The 23,310-nt window shown below is 44.9% G+C and overlaps 1 protein-coding gene across 10 annotated transcripts in view; it reads left to right on the forward strand.

The window, feature by feature from the left end:
• Positions 1–23,310, forward strand: part of klhdc3l (kelch domain containing 3-like) — a 182,605-nt gene that overhangs the window by 58,340 nt on the left and 100,955 nt on the right. For 8 of the 10 annotated variants that reach the window (XM_072258725.1, XM_072258723.1, XM_072258724.1 and 5 more), the window contains 3 exons: positions 7,268–7,317; positions 12,464–12,584; positions 18,324–18,510. In XM_072258725.1, coding sequence (XP_072114826.1) covers positions 7,268–7,317; positions 12,464–12,584; positions 18,324–18,510 — 358 coding nt within the window. The remainder of the gene's footprint in view (positions 1–7,267; positions 7,318–12,463; positions 12,585–18,323; positions 18,511–23,310) is intronic. The other 2 variants (XM_072258729.1, XM_072258730.1) reach the window with 1 other exon arrangement.

Here is a 23,310-nt window from a genome sequence, read left to right on the forward strand (position 1 = left end):
TAATTCTGCTCACACCATGTGACAAAGTTTCCTACCGTAGCCCTGTACTCAGCCTCATCTCCCTTGCTGATGCATCCAACTATGGCAGAGTCATCTGAAAACTTCTGAAGATGACAAGACTCTGCGTAGTATTTGAAGTCCGAGGTGTAAATGGTGAAGAGAAAGGGAGACAAGACAGTCCCCTGTGGAGCCCCAGTGCTGCTGATTACTCTGTTGGACACACAGTGTTGCAAGCACATGTACTGTGGTCTGCCAGTCAGGTAATCAAGAATCCATGACACCAGGGAAGCATCCACCTGCATCGCTGTCAGCTTCTCCCCCAGCAGAGCAGGGCGGATGGTGTTGAATGCACTGGAGAAGTCAAAAAACATGACCCTCACAGTGCTCGCTGGCTTGTCCAGGTTACTAGGTACACTTGATCTCCAGCTCTGTCTGTGGGAGCAACAGTAAGGTGAGTCGTACGGTTTAACCTGAGTCCAGTGTTTCCACTGGCTGCCTCACCGAGTCTGCACACAGCCACAAATGTCACTTGTTAAAAGTACCATCTGGGAGCAAACTCTGGCCTTTCATGCAGCACCCTCTCCATGACTTGGTCATCCAACTGTTTGAGGACCATCTCCTCTCTCTCCCGCTTTCTCTGATCAGCAATGTGCTGCTGTTGTTTCGCTCGGTCCTTCAACACTTTAAGTTGGTTACAAAGGTCTTTTATACACTGTTGTTCTACCCCTGTAAGCCCCAGGCTCCTCGCAACCCGTAATTGAGTCGCATTGCTCGCCCCGTCAATAATTCGTAGGGGCTGAGAACCGACGTGCGGTTTGGGGTTGCGTGCAATCTCATCAGGATTCCTGGTAGTACATCAACCTGTATGTTTCCTGTCTCAGCTGTAGCTTCGGCTAACGCATTCTTGATTGTTCCGTTTATCCCTTCTACTATCCCTGAATTCTGAAGGTGGTTGGATACGTGAAACTGTTGTCAAATCCCTAACAGTTGGCACATTTCCTTCATCAGTTTCCCTGTGAAATGTGCTCCCTGATCTGAGTCCACCTGAACTGGGGTTCCCCACCTTGGGAGGATTTCCTGAACTGAAATCTGTGCAGTGGTGCGGGTGGTGCTGTCCCTTGTTGGGAAAGCCTCTACCCACCGGGTGAAGTGATCCATAATTACTAGACAGTAGCTTTTCCCCTGCTTTTGGGCAGGGGGTCGAGAAGTCCATCTGGATGTTTTCCCAGTGTACCCTCAGCTGTGGCTGGTTTGCCAGCTGTAGCTTCATGTCCTTACCAGGGTTATGTTGGGCACAGATGATAAAACGACGGCAGAATTTCTCAACAATCCCTCCCATTCCTGGCCACCAACAATCCTGCCAGAGGGTCGTGATCACACTGTGCCTTTCGATGCATTGCCCCATGATGTAACTTCAGTAGTATCTGCCTAATGGTGGGGCCACCGTGACTCCTTCCTCCTCATGAGTCCTGCTGTCATCTGGTCTCTCCCCTGCTTCCTTTCTCTGCCATTGCTCCTTCTCTTCTGCCTTCACCTCTTCGTATAACTTCACTAAACTGGCTTCCTTCGTTTCTTCCTGCACACTTGCAGTTTCAATTGTCTGGTGTTCCTCTGCTGCCTTCTTCACATTGGTGTCTGCCCACTCATTTCCTTTCTGCTCCTTGCCCTCCCCTTTGTGGTGAGCTTTTACTTTAATCACTGCCACCTCTGCTGGCAGACTGTCTGCCGGCAGCAGTTGTATTAGGTGCCTGTGCTGAATACCTGCCCCTGTTGAAGTTACAAATCCTCGTCGTGCCCATGCCGTCAGGTAATCGTGCACCACCCTGAAGGCATACTGGCTGTCTGTATACAGTATATATTTACTCGCCTGCTTTTACCGTAGCACAGTGCTTCTGTCAGGGCCACCAGTTCCACCACCTGAGCTGAGCAACTTGCTGGTGGTGCTCCTAAAGCTAATTCTTTCTCTGTTCCCTTCACCACAGCCTGCCCAGTCTGTGGCTTCCCATCTCTGTACCTTCTGAGACCCATCTATAACAAAATCCCCTCTGTTGCCCCTTCTCTCTCTCTCTCTCCCCCCCCCCCACCCCACCCCACCATTAGGATGGTGCTTGCAGGATTCATTCCAGCCTCTCTAACTATCACTACTGATTTGTGAACAGCTGTCAGTACAGCTATGCTGTCTAGTGTGTCCTTTGTTGGTTGTACATGTTCGCTGCCCCTGGCTTGTCCATATTATTTCTCCCTTTCCTGAATCTATAACAGCCCCTGCTTCCCTAAGGATATCCCTAAGGTTTCTATTCCAAGGATAGAAACCTCGATATTTGGACAGACCCAGAAATAGACTGGAGGCTGCTCTCCAGATTTCTAGTATTTGTGACTCGCTTCTTTCTGCTTTCACTGTTTTCCCTCCTACACCCCTGATATAAATGGTCTGTCTGGTTGTTGGCAAGGGTAGGTCAGTTACCGGTACCAATGCCCCTGTCCACTAACGTATTGCATCGCCGGTCCCCTAACAGTGCTGTTGTTCACATCCACAGGTCACCAGGTGGCAGTGGGGGCTGCCGCCAGCTATTTTTCTGACCTAGAAGCCATCTTCACCAGTTCTATGATCTGATCAATAGACGTTGGTCAGATTAGGTGTTGATGGGGTGAGAGATTGTGTGTCCGCTGTGACTTTCGCCTGTTTTTCTTTTTCCCCCTTTTATTTTGGACCCAACAGGCCACATCTGTAGCATATCAATTCCTTTACCCTCCCATGTCTATTTCTGCAATTCCTTGCTTTGTGCCTCAGCTGCTGGCACACAAAACAAACCCTCTGTGACGTGATGTCACAGCAGCTGCATCCACTGTAGCCACTTTACGATTTCTCTTGCACTCTCTTTGGTCTATCTCACTGGCCCACAAAACCATCGCGGAATAGGTCGACCCCACTGCTGTCCCTAGATCTAAAACTTGCTGGTGGGCTGAGCTCAGGCCTTCCTTCATCATTTTCAGGAAGACTGGGTCGTCCCTCCCTGGATTATCCAACCCTGAATACTCCTCACATGCTGGATATTTACATTCTGCATAATCCATGACTGTCTCATCAGCTCTTTGAATCACTGCCATTATCGTTCCCAAGTTACTCTCACTAGCCCCCCCCCCCCCGTCACTGCCTCACTTCCCCTTTAAAAGAGCGATATCTTTCTTCATTGCTGGTGTTCCCAGTAGTTGCCCAGGTACCATCCTTCACCCCCTGGGCCATACTGTCCCACATATTCCTCGGGCACTTCACTATTACCAACATTTGTATACCTTCAGGGTGCATCTGTTGAGTTTCAACCACTTCCGCGCGCTTGCGCCAGAATTCCGAATTCCCACATGCGACTCTGACAAAATGCTTTACTTCTCCCTGAGGGTATGGTTGTAATCACAGTCACGGGCTGGCTCAGATCACCAGGGCTCTCGGCCTGATGTTGGCTGATGTTGCCTGACCTGAAATATCTCCACACTAATTCCCACACTGTGCAAAACATAAATGGAAGATAAAAATTAAACAGTAGACACTTAGAACCGCAGAGTACGTGCTCTGCAGTCCGCCATTTTGTGTGCCTGAACCCGTGATGCCTGCTGTATTCCCTTGAATCTAACTGTGACATCAAGATACACGCAGGCGTGCACAGACATAAAAATACAGCCCCTGGAGTGAGTATACACACCCCCAAAGGCATCCCGAAACTTCAATAACCACCCATCACAACTGGTAGCTCTGTCTCACCAAATTAACGCACAAAGTTTCTTCTCTTACATTAATACTCATGCTCAAGCACACACTGCTTTTGTATCTACCACTTCAGCTCTCCGTGTTTGCAATCCCTCGCGTTCCCATGTACCACCAACCTAAACAGATCCAAGTGTGAGTGCTAATTTAAAAAAATACTCACCCACTTAGACTGTTAAGATCACTGGCCACGCGGTATCCCACTCCTGACACCAAGTGTTGTTGCGTGAATGAAGTCACCGGAGAAAAGTAGTGGGATACAAAGCAGCTTCTTTGTTGAAGAAAACAAGATACAGCAGGCATCTCATTGAGACTCTTTCATTTGAAAGATCTCCATGCCCAGCACTGCAGACATTTTATGAGCTAAACTTCCATATTTAAAATGCTTTCTTTAAAGCTTCACACCTTCTGATTTGCATCCACACCACAGATATCTAAATGAATTTTAATCAGTACTGTTAGGTCTGTGATTCACAGCTTTCAGAAACCTATGGTTCATGTAGATTAAATCTAAAATTTGCATTCAGATTTAATTTACATTCCCATCCCTTCCTGGTCCCCATCACCAACATCTTCCCACATTCTCCATTTGCGCACACACTCCGCCAGTTTGGTCCCCTTCCATCATACCCACCCCACGCACCGCCCTTCCCCCTCCCTTTATGTTCCTCTCCTTCATCGTCAGAAACTTGTCACTTCCACCAATTCCCTCCTAGCTGCTGGCACCATTACCACTCCCTCCCCACCTATTTGCCAATCACTGGCCACTTTATTAGATACAGAAGGTACCTTGTTAAGTAACCACTGAGTGCACATCCATTTATTGCTTGCCAGCTCTTCCTCTCGCCTCTTAACCGGCTATCTCCCCTCTGTCTTTCAGTACTGATGAGCTGAAACGTCGACTGACCATTTCCCTCCACAAAGTTGACTATCACGTGGTTTCACAATTAACATTTCTGCTGTTAACTTATTATTTCTGATTTATTTAATTACTTCAATTTAAATCCCCCAGCTGCTCTATTGGGATTTGAATTCCTGTTTTGGAAATAATGATCCAAGTTTCAGCAAATTAACTTCTACACTAAAACAAGACATATTAAATAAATAACTTTTATTTGTTAGTGGACATCATTAAGAACACCAAGGACACTTGAAAATTTCTTCAGAAGTACTAACTGGCTGCATCACCTTCTGGTGTGGTGGGTATGGGGAACCTACTGCACAGGATCGAAATAAGCTACAGAAAGTTGTGAACTTAGTTAGCTCCAGCATGGGCGCTAGCCTCTGTAGTGGCCAGGACATCTTCAAGGAGCGATGCCTCAAAAAGGCGGCATCCATCATTAAGGACCCCCATCACCCAGGACATGCCCTCTTCTCATTGTTACCATCAAGGAGGAGGTACAGAAGCCTAAAGGCACACACTCAATGATTCAGGGACAGCTTCTTCCCCTCTGCCATCGGATTCCTAAATGGACATTGAACCCATGAACACTGCCTCACTTTATTATTATTTCAGTGTTTGCGATATTTTTCATATAACTATTTAATATGCATACCTACTTACTGTATTTGATTTATTTTTTCTATACTATCATGTATTTCATTGTATTTCTGCTGCAACATTAACAAATTTCATGACACATGCCAGTGATATTAAATCTGATTCTGATGGTGTTTGACTTAATGTTTCAGTGTCACTGGATGGCAGGAAGCGAAACCGAATTAAGCCAATAAACATTTCACACACTTGAATATTCTATCTTGATAACTCTCTTCCTATGTTTTTAATGCACATTTCACCATACTTCCTCTAACTTTATGATTCCACCCCCCCCCCCGCCGCATGCTGGTGGGAAGTACACAGGGATATCCCAGTAAACACAAAGTAAATCTACAGAATACCCTGTAGCTGTTGTACTGTGAATGCTGAATGCTGTTTTTGAAATGCGCACTCAGCCTATTGCACAATTTGGTCGAGAAAGCAATAACCCCTTTCAGTGGGGCACGGTCCAACCACTGACAAACAAAAGTAGAATTCTTTACCTTTGTAATGACATGCTGTTTTGCAGTAACTGAGGGCTGTGCCATAGATTTAGTCAAGAGTCAGTTGTGTACTTGGCATGCTATCGGATTCCTGTTATTCTGAGAGGAACCCATTTGAGCTGTTAAAATCAGTGGAATAATTATGCAGATGAGAAATGGTCGTAATTGCGTAAATCCATGACATTTTGTTGATCAAAGCAGTATAAGCCACCAAATCGTTTATTTGCTTTTTTTAGGTAAAAAGAATTCCAAAGTAAAACAAAGTCTATTTTAGTTCAACTGTGATATGGAAGCCTTGCAGTCATGTAATTGGAAGCTGTGTGAATTGTGTACATTTGCGATGTTCTTAAATAGTGTTTTTTTTTTGATACCTTTAATCAGATTTGCAGCGAATGAATTTTGTGACGAATAAACTCAGTTAATAGCCCTCTGCTTGTCTACTTGAGCATGTAGAATGAGCACAAGAATAATAGGCATGGAACACCATGGCACAGGAACAGCCCCTTTGGGCCATCTAGTCTGTAGTGAGCTATTACTCTGCCTATTCCTATCAACCGGCACATGGGCCATAGCCCTCCACACTCCTCCATTCATGTACTTATCCAAATTTCTCTTAAATCAAACCCTCATCCACCACTTCCATAGTCACCACTGTCTGAATAAAGAATCTCTCCCTCATGTTCCCTTTAACCAATTTGCCTTTCACACTTCACCCATGACCTCTAGTTCTCGTCTCCCCCAACCTCAGTGGAAAAAGGGTAGACTGTCTGCGAGTCCCTCCATGGGTCGGGGTCCCAGCTGACTGCGTTGCTGGTGCAGCACCATCAGCCAGGGCAGTACAAAATGGAGGGCAGCTGTTGCCAACACAGCAGACTTCCCCTCCCTACATGGCTGATGGATCCAAAGGAACGGCAGAGACTGATAGAGTTTGGCACTAGCGGCGTCGCAGGAGTTCCCTGTCCATGTTGACCTCAACGTAGGACTGCCTTGGGGATCCCAGCTCTGGAATGTTCCTCTGCGTTTACTCCCCATGAGTGGTTATAGCCACAGTCAGCGGAGGTTTAAGATCAGAGTTTTCCTCCTAGGTGAGCCGCCAACTACAGCTGATGAGCTCCATCTGCCCAGAATCCTGTCTATACCCCTCATAATTCTGTATATATCTTTCTAGTCTTCCCTCATTCTCCGACACTCCAGAGAATGAATTCCTAACCTATTCAATCTCTCCCTAATGCAGGTCTTGATGTTCTGTAATATCCTTTTACATTTTCTCTATACTCTTTCAACCTTATTGATATCTTTTCATAATTGCACACAATTATCCAAATGTGGCCTTACCAGCATCTTATAAAATGTCAACATAACATCCCAACTCTTGTACTCATTAGACAATGGGCCAGACCATCTCTTTATGGCCATATCTATATGATCTATTCTTTTCATATCATAATGTTCTATTTTTCTTAGGCGCAGCGAAGTGGACTTGGTGGCATGAAACACTTTCTTGTGAGCCTGTGGTAAGAAATTTACATTGTGCCTGTGTGAGGGGGCAGATGTCTGCATGTACAGTACTTTTTCCAAAGCTGAGGCACATGTATATAGCTGGCGAGTCTAAGACTTTTGCACAGTACTGTAATTGTCAACATGGAGTGGAGATCGAGTGTGTAAATCGGGTAGGAGCAGAGGATGGTTGGGAATGGTGAGGGTGCAGCATCGTGGGGGGGGGGTGGGACAGGTGGCCAGGGAGTGGGGGGAAGGGGTGGGTAGTGCAGGTGCAGACACACCCAGCCCTGAGACACCAGGCAAGGTGATTGGATTATTGATCATTACAGAATGTCTCTCAGGTGCTTCCAGTTCCCTCTCCTCTCCCTTCCCCCTTTCCCAACCGTGATTCCCCTCTCCCTGTCCCTTTCCCACTCTCAGTCCACAATAGAGACCCAGATCAGAATCAGGTTCGTCATCACTCACATATGTCATGATTATTTTTGTGTGTGGCAGAAGTACAGTGCAATACAGGAAATTATAGTATTGTGCAAAAAAAGTCTTGGGCATTGTAGTTATGTATAATATATATGAGCCTAAGACTTTTGCACTGTACTGTAGATTTTAATATGACATAAAATGAGAGACTCAAAATCCTATAGCAAAACACTGCAAAAGAGCTGTGTGCTGTTTAATATTAAACTCTCAGCCCACACTGTTAAAATGATCATTATTACACTGTAAAAGAGCTTTTACAACACTGTAAAAAGAGCTGTGCCCTTATATCTGTGTTCTGTTTAATATTAAACTCTCAGCCCACACTGTTAAAATGATCATTATTACATTGCACGTGTGAGTGCTTGTTTACAAACTGTTTGCCAAGTATCTCCCATTGCATAGGTTTAGGGTGAGAAGGGGGAGAGAGAAGGAACCCAAGAGGCAACCTTTTCACCCAGCTGCTGGTCTATAACAAGCAAAGAGCTGCCAAAGGGAGTAGTTGAGGCAGGTACATTGACAAGATTTAATAGAACACATAACAGGCCCTTCAGCCCACAATTTGTGCCAATCTTTCAACCTACTTCAAGACTACTTTTCTCCTCTCTTTGCACTATTTTATTTTTTTAGTATATATACATACTGTAATTTATAGTTTATTATGTACTGCAATGCACTGCTGCCACATAGCAACACATTTCAGTGATACTAAACCTGGTTGTCATTGATCGAGTACTGCCCACCCACATCGCACTCCATGTCTCTTTCATCCGAGTGCCTATCTCAGTCTCCTAAATGTCCCTGGTGTATCTGCTTCTACCTCCATCCCTGACAGTGCATTCCACATTCTCACCACTCTCAGTAATTTAAAAAAACTATACTTTCCACCGGTCACCTTAAAATTATGTCCTCTATTATTAGATACTTTCACCCTGGGGGGGAAAAAGAGCATTGGTTGTCCACTCTTCAATTGAGAGCATCCTGACTGGCTGCATCACTGCCTGGTATGGGAACTGTACTTCCCTCAATCACAGGACTCTGCAGAGAGTGGTGCAGACAGCCCAGCACATCTGTAGAAACATAGAAAACCTACAGCACAATACAGGCCCTTCGGCCCACAAAGCTGTGCCGAACATGTCCTTACCTTCGAACTACCGAGACTTTACCCATAGCTCTCTATTTTTCTAAGCTCCATTTATCCATCCAGGAGTCTCTTAAAAGGCCCCATCATTTCCACCTCCACCACCACTGCCACTAGCAGCCCATTCCATGCACTCACCACTCTCTGCGTTTTAAAAAAAACAAATAAACAAACTTACTCCTGACATCTCCTCTGTACCTACTTCCAAGCACCTTAAAACTATGCCCTCTCATGTTAGCCATTTCAGCCCTGGGAAAGAGCCTCTGATTATCCACACGATCAATGCCTCTCATTATCTTGTACACATCTATCAGGTCACCTCTCATCTTCTGTCGCTCAAAGGAGAAAAGGCCGAGTTCACTCAACTGATTTTCATAAGGCATGCTCCCCAATCTAGGCAACTTCCTTCTAAATCTCCTCTGCACCCTTTCTATGGTTTCCATGTCCTTCCTGTAGTGAGGCGACCAGAATTGAGTACAGTACGCCAAGTCTGACCAGGGTCCTATGTAGCTGCAATATTACCTCTTGGCTCTTAAACTCAATCCCGCGATTGATGAAGGCCAAAGCACCATATGCCTTCTTAACCATACAGTCAAACTGCGTAGCGCCTTTGAGTGTCCTATGCACTCGGACCCCAAGATCCCTCTGATCCTCCACGCTGCCAAGAGTCTTGCCATTAATGCTATATTCTGCCATCATATTTGACCTACCAAAATGAACCACCTCACACTTACAAAATGCTGGTGAACGCAGCAGGTCAGGTAGCATCTATAGGAAGAAGTACAGTCGACATTTCGGGCCAGGACCCTTCGTCAGGACGAAAGGTCCCAACCTGAAACGTCGACTGTACCTCTTCCTATAGATGCTGCCTGGCCTGCTGCGTTCACCAGCATTTTGTGTGTGTTGCTTGAATTTCCAGCATCTGCCGATTTCTTCGTGTCTGCACCTCACACTTATCTGGGTTGAACTCCATCTGCCACTTCTCAGCCCAGTTTTGCATCCTATCAATGTCTCGCTGTAACCTCTGACAGCCCTCCCCACTATCCATGACACCACCAACCTTTATGTCATCAACAAATTTACTAACCCATCCCTCCACTTCCTCATCCAGGTCATTTATAAAAATCACGAAATGTAGGGGTCCCAGAACAGATCCCTGAGGCACACCACTGGTCACCAACCTCCATGCAGAATATAACCTGTCTACAACCACTCTTTGCCTTCCGTGGGCAAGCCAGTTCTGGATCCACAAAGCAATGTCCCCTTGCATCTCATGCCTCCTTACTTTCTCAATAAGCCTTGCATGGGGTACCTTATCAAATGCCTTGCTAAAATCCATATACACTATATCTATGGCTCTACTTTCATCAACATGTTTAGTCACATCCTCAAAAAATTCAATCAGGCTCGTAAGGCACGACCTGCCTTTGACAAAGCCACGCTGACTATTCCTAATCATATTGTACCTCTCCAAATGTTCGTAAATCCTGCCCCTCAGGATCTGTAGATGTGAACTTCACACTATTCAGGACGTTTACAAAGATAGGTGTGTAAAAAGGGCCCATGGGATCATTGGGGACCCAAGTCACCCCAATCACAAACTGTTCCAGCTGCTACCATCTGGCTCTGGGACAGCTTCTTCCACCAGGCCATCAGACTAATTAATTCATGCTGACACAATTGTATTTCTATGTGATATTGTCTGCCCTTTTATTGTAAACAACTAGACGGAGATGTAACGTGAAGTTTTTTACTCCTTGTGTATATGAAGGATGTAAGTAATAAACTCAATTATCATCTTATGCACCGCTATCAAGTGATCTCTCATCCTCCTGCACTCCAAAGAGAAAAGCCCCAGCTTGCTCAACCGTTCCTCATAAGACATGTTCTCTAATCCAGGCAGCATCCTGTTAAATCACGTCTGCACTCTCTCTAAAACATCCACATCTTTCCTGTAATGGGGCGACCAGAATGCAACACAATATCCAAATGTGGCCTAACCAGAGTTTTATAGAGCTGAAAAAGCACGTGGACAGGGAGATGGATAGGACAGGTTTACAGTGATGTGGGCAAATGGGACCTCATGAGAAGACTGTCTTGGTTGGCATGGAGCAGATGGGTCAATTAACCAGTTTCTCTACTGTGTGACTGTATGAATGCAGAGCCCTGTTGAAAACCAACAGTGGTTCTCCAGTCAAAGAAACATCGTCCCCATGCTTTCTGTCCTCTACCAATTTCTTTGCATTTCCCTGAGCTGTTATTGGTTTGGTATCTTCTCTAAAATGCTTTCTAAAAGTAGATTTATTCACCTTTTAATTCTTCCAAGTACTGTGTAATATTTAATTCCACAATGCTTTGGGCTAGGTTTAACTGATGCAGTTTGCAGATTGGACTCTGTAGTTCATGGTATGACATGTTTCTGGATGCCCATTTTTAGTTTATTGTTTTGTGTGATTTTGATCGGAACGGACGGGCACTGCGTCCTGCAGATAGTGAGAGAGGTGGTGCTGGGATTGCACTGAATATGCCTGGACACTTTTGATAACTTTGTGATTTCGTGTTTTGTATTCTGTTTCTCTGTCTTTTTTCTTGCCGTTTGCGCGATTTGTGCCTTTATTTTGTGCGTTGGGTGTCTGATATTTTTCTTAAAACGGATTCCGTGCTTTTCCTTAAACACGAGGAATTCTGCAGGTGCTGGAAATTCAAGCAACACACATCAAAGTTGCTGGTGAACGCAGCAGGCCAGGCATCATCTCTAGGAAGAGATACAGTCGACGTTTTGGGCCGAGATCCTTCGTCAGGACGAAGGGTCTCAGCCCAAAACATCGACTGTACCTCTTCCTAGAGATGCTGCCTGGCCTGCTGCGTTCACCAGCAACTTTGATGTGTATTCCGTGCTTTTCCTTGTTTTGTGGCTGTCTGTGAGGAAGATGAATGTCAGGGTTGTATACTGCATACTGACTTTGCTAATAAATGTCCTTTGAATATTAGCCAAGATTAGAATTCCTAGCTGATGAAATCTTAAAATTTACACCACAGCTCAATACATAGGACTATAACACACCAATACCAAATATCTTTACTTCTCATCAAACTTTGAGGCAAGGAGAGCACCCGAGAATTGTTTGCAGTGTCAGGTAACCTAAGGAAATGGCTATTTTTTTTTTTGCAGCACCAGTGGCAGTACGGTGCAATACAGAAAATTACAGTATTTTGCAAGTCTTAGGCATCCTAGTTATATATAATATATATGTACCTAAGACTTCTGCAGAGTACTGTAGATTTTAGATACAACATGAAATGAGAGACTCGTGTGTCCTTGCAGCAGAAGTTGAATCGTTAACAGTTTAACAGGAAATCGGCAAAGAAGAAATGCTAACAGTTTGCCCAGGCTTGTTCTTCTTTGCCAAGTGCAAGAACTTTATCAGAGGGCCAAGAATACGAATCATCTACCTTTTCTACCAGATTATTGTGCATGATACAGGGTAACAGGGGAAAAAAGGTAAAAGAAAATTATTAATTATATTTACCTTTTGCTCCCTCAGAAACAGGCACCCAAGAATCGGAAGGGACACACTGCTGTGGTGTTTGAGGCTCAGATGTTCATTTATGGAGGTTATGTTGACATAGTGGGACCCTCCCAAGAATTCTGGAGTTTTAGCTTTGGTGAGTAAAAGTGGGTGACGAGGTGGAGATATGTCTCTACCAAAGGAGGTGTAAGGTGCTCCTTCCCTCTGCTAGCCTGCAGGTCATCCTTGGGCAAGGTGTAGCACCTGCCTAGCTCCCCCCCCCCAACACCGATCAGGGTCACGTGAAATCATGGGAGTAGGTGGTGGATGGTCGTATGAGTAGCTGGTGCATATTAAAAGTCCTTTTTATGCAACCACTGATGCTAGGCAGACAATCTCTGAAGAGTATTGATAATGGCTGGGGTCACCCGTCTTGTAAAAACACTGCCTGGAATAAGGCAATGGCAAACCACTTCTGTAGAAAAATTTGCCAAGAACAGTCATGGAAAGACTATGATTGCCCATGTCACATATTGGACAAACAAGCAAAAGTTGTAGCAAATCATCCAAATTACTAAGTAGAGTATGAAAGCACAGTGGTTGAGGGACTGACCAGTTCAATGCTCCTGGCAGGTGTTGACAGATGTTTGAATTGCATACAACCAGAAGATATAGGAGCAGAATTAGGCCATTTGGTCCATCGAATCTGCTCTGCCATTTCATCATGGCTGATCCATTTTCCTCTCAACCCCATTCTCCTGCCTTCTTCCCATAACCTTTCACACCTGGACTAATCAAGAACCTGTCAACCTCTGCCTTAATACACCCAATAACCTGGCATTCACACCTGCCTGCGGCAAGGAATTCCACAGATTCAACACTTTCTGGTGAGTATCTCCGTCCTAAATCGATGTCCCTCTGTTCTGAGTCCGAGTCCTCTGGCCCTTGACTCCCCCGCTATAGGAAATATCCTCTCCACGTCCACTCTATCTAGGCCTTTCCAATGAGATCTGCCATCATTCTTCTGAATTCCAGTTTGCAAAGGCCCAGGGCCATCAAATGTTCCTCACACGATGAAGCCTTTAAATCCCAGAATCATTCTTGTGGTTCTCTTTGAATTCTCTTCAAGGTCAGCACATCCTTCCTTAAATGAGGGGCCCAAAACTGTTCAGAATGCTCCAAGTGATGGGCAAAGGGAGCGAGCAGGGAAAAGAACATTGAGGTCAAGACCGGATCAATTGTTGAACGTTGGAACAGGTTCAAATGCCAGATAGCTTCCTGTTACTCCTGTCTGTGTTTATAAGGATCACAGCATCTTTCTTGCATGGAAGGTTGCCATTTCCATCCATGATCGTGTCAGAAATGGGATCAGTTAATGACTGGATAGTTCTAAAGATACTTTTGAGAGGGATGCATGGTGAAGAGAACAAAAGGGAAGGTTTGTGGAAAGATGGTCTTTGTGAAATGGTAAGATTGGTAACTCGTTTTATTATTGTCACGTGCCAAGGTACAGTAAAAAAAAACTGTTTTGCATACTGTCCATACATATCATTTAATCATGGCAGTACATTGAGGTACTACAAAGAAAAACATAACAATTCAGAATCAAGTACTGCAGTGCCAGCAGACAATAAGATACAAAGCCATTACGAGGTAAATTGTGTGGTAGAGTCCATCTTATTTAACTGGGGAACCATTCAGTAGTCTTATAGCTGGACAGAATCTGTCCTCAAGTCTAGTGGCACGTGCTTTTGGGTTTTGCATCTTGCCCAATGGGTGGCGGAAGAAAAGATGAATTTCATAGCATTCTGCTTAGTGAAAACGCTTCAAATTTTTAAAATTAAACAACACAGAAGTATGAATGGAAATACAGGAAATTTTTACTGAACGGTATTACTGTGAGAAAACAACTAATTTGTGTTCAAGGATGGGGTCAGGGTCGGGTTTAATATCACTGACAATATTGTATGTCATGGAATTTATTACTTTGTGGCAGCATTACAGTCCAATTCATAAAAATGCTGTAAGTTACAAGAAATATATGTATTATAGTAAGTAGTGTACAAAGAGTGCAAAATAGTGTTCATGGGTTCATTGTCTGTTTAGAAATCTGATGGCAGAGGGGAAGAAGTTGTCCCTGAAACATTGAGTGTGTAGCTTCAGGCTCCTGTGCCGCCTCCTTGATGGTAGTAACAAGAAGAGGGCATGTCCTGGGCAATGGGGGTCCATTAATGATGGATGCTACCTTTTTGAGACATTGCCTTGTGAAGATATCCTCGATGCTGGGGAGGCTAGTGCCCATGATGGAGCTGGGTGAGTTTACCAATTTCTGCAGCTTTTTCCAAGCCTGTGCAGTGGCCCTCTCCATAGCAGACAATGATGCAACCATTTAGAACGCTGTCCATGGTGTGTCTAGAAATTTGTGAGAGGAATTTGAGAGTCCTCCTTGGTTTTTACAGCTGGTGAAGAAAACCAAAAAGCCTTCATGAGTGGTGTCTATAGGCTTTTCAAGTTTAAATTTAATGTCATTCAACTGTACACATCTATACCACCAAACAAAACAACGCAGTTCATTTAACACATGAAGTAATATTACCACAAACAAATAATAAAATAAACTCCAGAAGGTTGACATTCAACTCAAAGTGAATTTACGACAAGTTTAAAAAGTGAACAGTATAATGCTTCACGAGTACTGAGACCTGGGTGGTGGCAGGGAGTTCAGTGGTTGTCATGGCCTGAGGGATGAAGCTGTTTCCCATCCAATCACTCCTTGTCCTAATGTTACCATACCTCCTGCCTGATGGTAGGGAGGGGGGTCAGAAAGACGGGATGTGACGGTTATGTTAAGGAACTAATTGTATCTTTGCCTTCGGAATTGGCAGGATTCATATAGCAGAGTACATGTGCTAAATCTCACACTGCACAACTGTGGTGAAATTACAACAGCTGTGGGGAGTTTTATCTCCCCATTCCCATTTTAGGAAGTCACAAGTTCATGCCCACCAACTGTTTTTGAATTAATTAATGGTTTGAGTTCGATGACTTGTGCATGGGGGTTGTCCAAGAGTAAATGAGGGTGCAGCTGACGCCTCAGGGAGTCACCGTTCGTCCAAGGCCACAGATGAGGCGGCATGACAGTGTGAAAACGTTGGCACTTTGGACTTAGTCAGTCTGAAATTAAGTGGGACCGTGACAGGAAGAGGCAAGACAACCTTGAATTACTGAAGGAGTGCTTAGCGCCAAAGTCAGGAAGTCACAAGGTGCACCTCGTGTTGAGGTGTATACAATGCAGTCAATTGCAGGAAGTGATTTAGGATGGCACAGCACCAGCAATCCAAGTTCAGTCCTGACCTCTGGCACCATTCCTCCATTTTCCCTGTGACACTGGGGTTTCCTCTGGGTGCGCCAGTTTCCACCCAGGTTCCCAAGGGTTTGTGGCTGGGCCTGTCGTAGGTGGAGTACCAGGTTAATGTCAGTGTGGATACATCGAGAGGTTCTGGGGTCCCCATCCATTGATCCCTCAAAATTGCTGTGCAAGTAGACAAGGTTGTTACGAAGGCATTTTCATTGTTGGCCTTCGTTAGACGGGAGATTGAGTTTGAGAGCCACACGGTAACTGTAGCTTTATGAAACTCTGGTTACACCACTTTTGGAGTACACTTTTGTTCAGTTCTGATCTCCTCATTGTAGGAAGGGTGTGGAAGCTTTAGAGAGGGTGCAGAGGAAATTTATTAGGATTCAGCCTGCTTTAGAGAGCTTGTCTTATGGGAATAGGCTGAGAAAGCTAAGGTCTTTTTTCTCTTTGGAGCAAAGGAAGGTTGCAGGTGGCTTGATAAAGGTGTACAAGATGAGATAAGAAGCTTGGATAGAGTGGACAGTCAGAGGCATTTTCCCAGCGCAGACATGGCTAATAAAACGGGGCATAATTTTAAGGGGATTGGATTTATAGAATCATAGAAATTGCTGTGTCGACCATATAACCTACTCTAGAAAATGCCTAGAATTACCCTGCTGCATAGCCCTCTATTTTTCTAAGCTTTATGTAACTATCCAAGAGCCTGTTAAAAGACCCTACTGTATCTGCCTTTACCACTGTCGCTGGCAGTGCATTCCACACACCCACCACTCTGTTATAAAAAATTTTTTAAAAACTTACCTCTGACATCACCTCTGTACCTACTTCCAAGCGCCTTAAAACTATGCCCCATTGTGTCAGCCATTTCAGCCCTGGGGGGAGAAAGCCTCTGGCTATCCACATGATCAATGCCTGTCATCATCTTGTACACCTAACTGATTGACGAGGTGAGGAATCTGTCCTGGCTTCAACTGCACTTCCTTGTCTTTTCCCACATCTTCTGAATTGACATTGCTTGGGTTTATCCCCAACTGTATAACAAGGACAAACACTTCACTGCTTTCAGCTGTACTTGCTGCCAAGAACATTTTTCATCTGTAATTTTGGTCACTGGACTCCATCCAATGAATACACAAGCAGGGTGTGCAAGGCATATTGGTTAATGCCTTCTGTCTTTACTGACAAGCCAGAAAACTCACATTCTACTCTCAAATGGCCTGATGTGAGCTGAAATCTGACCCGACAAATCCTATACTAGACTGAGGGGTGCCACTTTAAATACTGAAAGCCTCGCTAAAAGTCCCGGCACTGCACCCCATTCTGCTTCCAAGCAACAGTTCGAATATCCTTATTCCCCTCCCCCCCCCCCCCCACGTAACCACAGTACTCCTGCAGAAATCCCAGCATGCACTGTGCAACTCTGTGGGGTAAGTTTTTATACAGTGAGTGATAGGTGTGTGGAAAGTGAGAGGCTGATACATTTAGAGTAATTATGAAACTCTTAGGTACATGGAGTATAGAAAAATGGAGCGACACGTAGGAGGGGAAGGGTCAAATTCTTCTTGGGGTAGGTTATAAGGTCAGCAAATGGTCTGCACTGCACTGTAATATTTCAATGTTCTGGCACTTTGACCTTACTGGTCCATGCCAACCAAGATTGCCAGCTAAGTTTTCTGTGCATACCAAATATCTCAGTAAACCTTCTTCTGCAAACTCTGGCTGATCTTCCATTGATCCTGCTATAGTTACTATTCTGTAGATTTGCTGAGTATGCCCACAGGAAAATGAATCTCAGGGTTGTATATGGTGATACATGTGTAGTTGGATAAAATTTATTTCGAACTTTGAAACCTTTCCTATCCTTGTACCTGTTGAAGTACCTCAACCACTTACTCTGGCAGCTCATTCCAGTGGTACTGTAACATAGCAGTGGGTGTAGCGCCGAGAGACCCGGGTTCGATTCCCACCGCTGTCCACCCTCGATCCAAAGAACTGGTTGTAAGTGTAATTGGGTGATAGGAGCTGATGGGCTGGAAGGGCCTGTTATTATTCTGAACCTCTAAGTATCTGGGGGAGAAGGTTGCCCCTCAGTGTGGAGGTGAGGTGCTGAGTTTGGGGGCAGTTGATGGGGATATAAAGAGAATAGGTCACAGGGAAAGCCACTGTGAGAATGGGATTTCTCTGTGAGCTGGCAGACATTGTGGGCCCAATGGACTCCTCTGTCTTTAAGAGTGTATGGAAAATTGGATTTTTCTCTAGAGAGATAAGTTCAGCTGACCAAAAGGCATTCTGGCTTCTTGCCTATCCTGTAATCTGGAAGCAGTACAGGAAAAATGCTGCCTTTTGTTTGCAAGCGACCAGCAGATGTGGAAAAGTACAGTATTCAGTAGCCAAAGATGACACCATGATAACTGTCCCACTGGCAGCAACCCAGACACCCAGCAGAATTAAAATTGTACCCAAGTCTATGAGTATGAGAGGATGCCTGTATATGGCTGTTTCCAAATTGTAAAACTGCATTTTGTTTTCCTTCACCAGGAGCCAAGGTTTGGTGCCCAGTGTTGGCCTCCTCTGGTGATGTGGGTCCTGGACCTCGATACAGTCACTCCGCGGTTGTCTACAACAGCGGAATGTACTTGTTTGGTGGACTGGTTGGACTTGTGGAGCAGAATGACTTCTGGAAGTGGGATTTCATTGGTGGCACTTGGTCCAAGATTAAAGCACGGTAAATGGAGGCTGCAGCAGATGCATTTCATCCCAAGTTATTGCTCTGCCAATGAACGAAACAAAAAAGATTCATAGAACGAAGTACAGGCCTTTTGGCCCATAATGTTGTGTTGATCTTTTAACCTATTCTAAGTTCAATCATACCCTTCCCTCCTGCAAAACCTTCCATTGTTCTATCATCCAGAGTTCTGAAAAGACCCTAATGTAACAGTCTCTACCACCACCCCTAGCAGCACATTCCATGCACCCACCACTCTCTGTGAGAAGAACTTGCCTCTGACGTTCCCCCTATACTTTCCTCCAGTTGCCTTAAAATTAGTAGTAGGCAGCCAACGATCCCAGGGGATCATGGGTTTGCGCCTCTGGTCGTCTGTGTCCTCTCCAGGGTGCAAGCCTGGGCGGGAAGATTAGAAGAACCAGCTGTTGCCCATGCAGTGGGTTCCTCCTCTCCACGTCACTGATGTAGTCCAAGGGAAGGGCAAGTGCTGATACAGCTTGGCACCAGTGTCGTCGCAGAGGTTGCCAGAGTGAAGTTTTAAACAATATCAGACTGCCTTAGGGACCCCGACTCTGGATTTCTTCCTCAGGGTTTACTCCTGAAGCCTTTCCCCTGGATGGATGTGGCCACAAGGCAGTAGTGGTTTAAAATCAGAGCTTTCCTTCTCCTGGGTGAGCTGTTGTCCAAGGCTGACGAGCCCCACCTGCCCGAAGCAACTGGTTTTGAGGCGCCAGTGGTCCACCTTTGCCCCTTCTCTTGTCAGTAGAAACAGTTCTACCGGGCCTAGTAGCTAAGCCACACATGAAGGCCAAAAGTTGGCCTTGGTTGTCAGAGGCTGTTAGAGTCGCATGCCATTTGGAGCATTTTATAGGTAGTAGGAGCTTATCCCTACTACCATCACCAAGTATGAGAACCTTAGGAACCTGCCTTAAAAAGCCCTAGCTCTCTCAACCCATCTTCATAAGACATGCTCTCCAATCCAGGCAGTGTCCTGTTAAATCTCCTCTCTAAAGCTTCCACATCTTTCCTATAATGGGGCGATATACACTGAACACAATATTCCAAGTGTGGTCCAGCCAGGATTTTACAGAGCTTCAACACTATCTCTTGGTTCTTGACCTCAATCCCTCCAACTAATGAAGGCCAGCATACCACACACTTTCTAACTCCTTATCAACTTGCAAGGCAACTTCATTCCAACTATTGTTGGTCCTATCATACATCCATTCCTTAATTATCATTACTTCTTCCTTTGTTACTACCAAATTCACATTTCTTTGCTCTGAGTATCTATCTATCTCACATTACACTCTCTCCAGCTGGATAAGCCCTCAGTGCTGTAAATCCTTCCCTTTGAACACCCTCAGTGCAAAACGCAGTTAGCTTGCTGCTGTGTAGAGTGCCTCAGGACATTTTATTGAATTAATGGAGCTAGTCCCTGCTTGTTCCTGTTGGCTGCCAGGCCAGTAATCTAAACCACCAAGCTAATTTCAATATATTTTAAACAGGAAAACTCTGGGATGTAAACTTGCGTCTCTTTATGAGATGCTTAATGTCACTTGGCTACCTCCAGTCCTCAATACGATTCAGTCCTTCATTACTGAATGCAACCCTGTAACTTGCATTGTTTTTACATGTAATTACCAAACCGAATTCAGTGGTGTTTCCTGGTACGTAACACAAACCCCTTGGCTCTTCAATTAACCTATTTTACCTGAGATTTTTTCAAACTTTAAGACATAGGAGTAGAATTAAGCCATTTGGTCCATCGAATCTGCTCCGCCATTTCATGATAGCTGATCTATTTTTGACTCCCAACTCCAATCTCCTGCCATCCCTCCATACCCTGACTAATCAAGAGTCTTTAAACATACATTTTTAAAAGATCTGCAAGTGACATTTAGTGTTGGCTGTTGCTTCTCACTCAGTCAGAAGGTTGATGGTAAAGTCACATTTAATTGCAAAATTCTGGGCTGAAAATGCAGTGCAGTGTTTTATTTAGAGATACTGCATGGCTTGGGCTCTTCCGCCTCTTTGAACCACACCGACAAGCCTGCTTTAATCCTATTTGGTTCACGAGGCAATTTACAATGACCAATTAACCTACCCGATATGTCTTTGGTCTGAAGGAGGAAACCGAAGCTCCCATACATTCCACAGGGAGAACATACAGACTCTCTACGGGGCCACCGGAATTGAACTCCAATTGTGGTGCCCAACTGCAGAAGTATTCTATTTGCCAATCTGTTAAGGTGCAAAGAGACTTGAGCGTCCTCGTGGAAGATTCCCTAAAGGTTGAGTCAATTGTAAGGCCAGCAAATGCATGCATTTCGAGGGAACGAGGATATGATGCTGAGGTTTTATAAAGGCACTTCTCAGATCGCACTTGGAGTATTGTGAGCAGTTTTGAGCCCCTTATCTAAGAAAGGATATGCTGGCATTGGAGAGGTTTACAAGAATGATCCCGGGAATGAAAGGGTATGAGGAACGCTTGATGGCTATGGGCCTGCACCTGCTGAAGTTTAGAAAAATGACGGAGAGCCATCTCATTTGAACCTATCGTGTAATGAGTAACCTAGATAGAGTGGATTTGGAGAGGATGTGTCCTCTAGTGCAGGAGTCTAGGATCAGAAGGCACAACCTCGGAATACAAGGATGTAGCTTTAGAACAGAGATGAGGAATTTCTTTAGCCAGAGGGTGGTGAATCTGTGGAATCCATTGCCACAAATAGCTGTGGAGGCCAAGGCTTTTAAAGTGGAGGTTAATAGGTTCTTGATTAGTCAGGGCGTCAAAGGGTATGGGAAGATGGCAGAACAGTGGGGTTGAAAGGGATAGTGAATTAGCTATGATGGAATGGTGGAGCAGACTCGATGTGCCAAATGGCCTAATTCTGCTCCTATGTCTAATGGTATAAAAAGAAAGTCGGCCATGGCCTGATGCACTCACAAAACAGGAACATGGGGCCATTTGCTCCACTCCTGTGATTTCTTAGGTTCGTGTAACCTGATTTTTTTTTTTTAATCAACATTGAGACCATAAGCGATAGCAGCAGAATTAGGCCATTTGGCCCATCAAGTTTGCTCTGCTGCTTCATGGCATCCATTTTCCCTCTCAGCCCCTATCTCCTGTACTCCCTCATGCCCTGACCAATCAAGAATCTATCAACCTCTGCCTTAAATATACCCAATGACTTGGCCTCCACAGCCTCCTGTGAAAACAGATTCTACAGATTCACCACTCTCTGGCTGAAGAAATTCTTCCTCTCCTTTCTAAAGAGGACACCCTCTATCCTGAGGCTGTATCCTCTGGTCTTAGACTCCCCTACCATAGGAAACACTCACTGTATCGAGGTCTTTCAATTTTTGATAGATTTCAATGAGGTCAACCCTTATTCTTCTGAATTCCAGTGAATAGAGGCCCAGAGCCATCAAACACTCCTCATATGACAAACCCTTCAATCCCAGAATAATTTTCATAAACCTCCTTTGAACCCTCTCCAATGTCAGCACATCCTTTTCTTAATCAAGAGACCGAAAACTGCTCACAATATTCCAAACGAGGCCTCACCAGTGCTTTATAAAGCCTCAACATTCTTGCTTTTATATTCTAGTCTTCTTGCAATGAATGCTAACATCACATTTATCTTTGCCACCAACTCAACCTGCAAATTAATCTTTAGTAACTCCTGGATGAGCAGGAGTATGAGAAGAGAGCTACCTTTTCACTTGGGTTCGCACTCAAGATTAAAAAGGCAGCACTTCTTGGCAGTTCCTTGGAGTTACAGTGTGACCAATCACTGAACAGGATTCATTAGAAGGGTCGAATAAAGATAAGGCAGACGCAAGCAGAGTGGCCATTAGTGTGGGTGGGCCAGTGTTGGAGTGGCTTTGGTGAGATCAGGCTTGGGTGAGGTAAGTACTTTGTATTTGGAAAGTATTTCTTCTTTACTCTTCATTCCTCGTCTTTCAGGGCACAGTTAGTGTAGTGAGAATGGCTCCAGGGTGGTGCTTTGTCCAGTGTGGAGGTGTAGGAATTCTGGGAAACCTCCAGCCTCCCGGATAAACACATCTGTACCAGCTACACAGAGAATGAATTAAGGAACTGGAGCTGTAGTTGGATAACCTTCGGCTTGTACAAGAGAACGAAGAGGTGATAGATAGGAGCTACAGGGAGGTAGTCACTCCTAGGCTGCAAGAGGCAGGTGACTGGGTGACTGTAAGGAGAAGGAAGGGGAATGGGCAGCCAGTAGAGAGTACCTCTGTGGCCTTTCCCTTCAATAATAAATATACCGCTTTGGACACTATTGAGATGGACAACCTACTGGGGGGTGGGGTGGGTGAGCTGCAGTGACCGGGGTTCTGGCACTGAGTCTGGTGCTGTGGCTGTGAAAAGAAGAGAAGAGAGGTGAAGTGGACTGATAGGAGATTGAGAAAATTAGGTTGGTGCCAGATCCCAAGAGGAGTAATTTCTTGAATATTTATGAGATGACTTTTTAGGGCACTCGTGCTAGAGCCCACTAGGGGGTCAGCTATTCTGGATTGGTTGTTTTGCAATGAACCAAAATTGATTAAGAGAGCTTAAGGTAAAAGAACCCTTAGGGGCCAGTGATCATGATCATTCAAAAGTCTGATGTATCAGTATTACAGTGGAGTAAAGGGAACTACAGAGGCATGAGAGTGGAGCTGGCCAAAATTCATTGGAAGGGAACACCAGCAGGGATGATGGCAGAGCAGCAATGGCTGGAATCTCTTGGAGCAATTTGGAAGGTGCAAGATATATACTACACACAAAATTCTGGA

Source organism: Mobula birostris, chromosome 5 (genome assembly GCF_030028105.1).
Source record: "Mobula birostris isolate sMobBir1 chromosome 5, sMobBir1.hap1, whole genome shotgun sequence".
NCBI lineage: Eukaryota > Metazoa > Chordata > Chondrichthyes > Myliobatiformes > Myliobatidae > Mobula > Mobula birostris.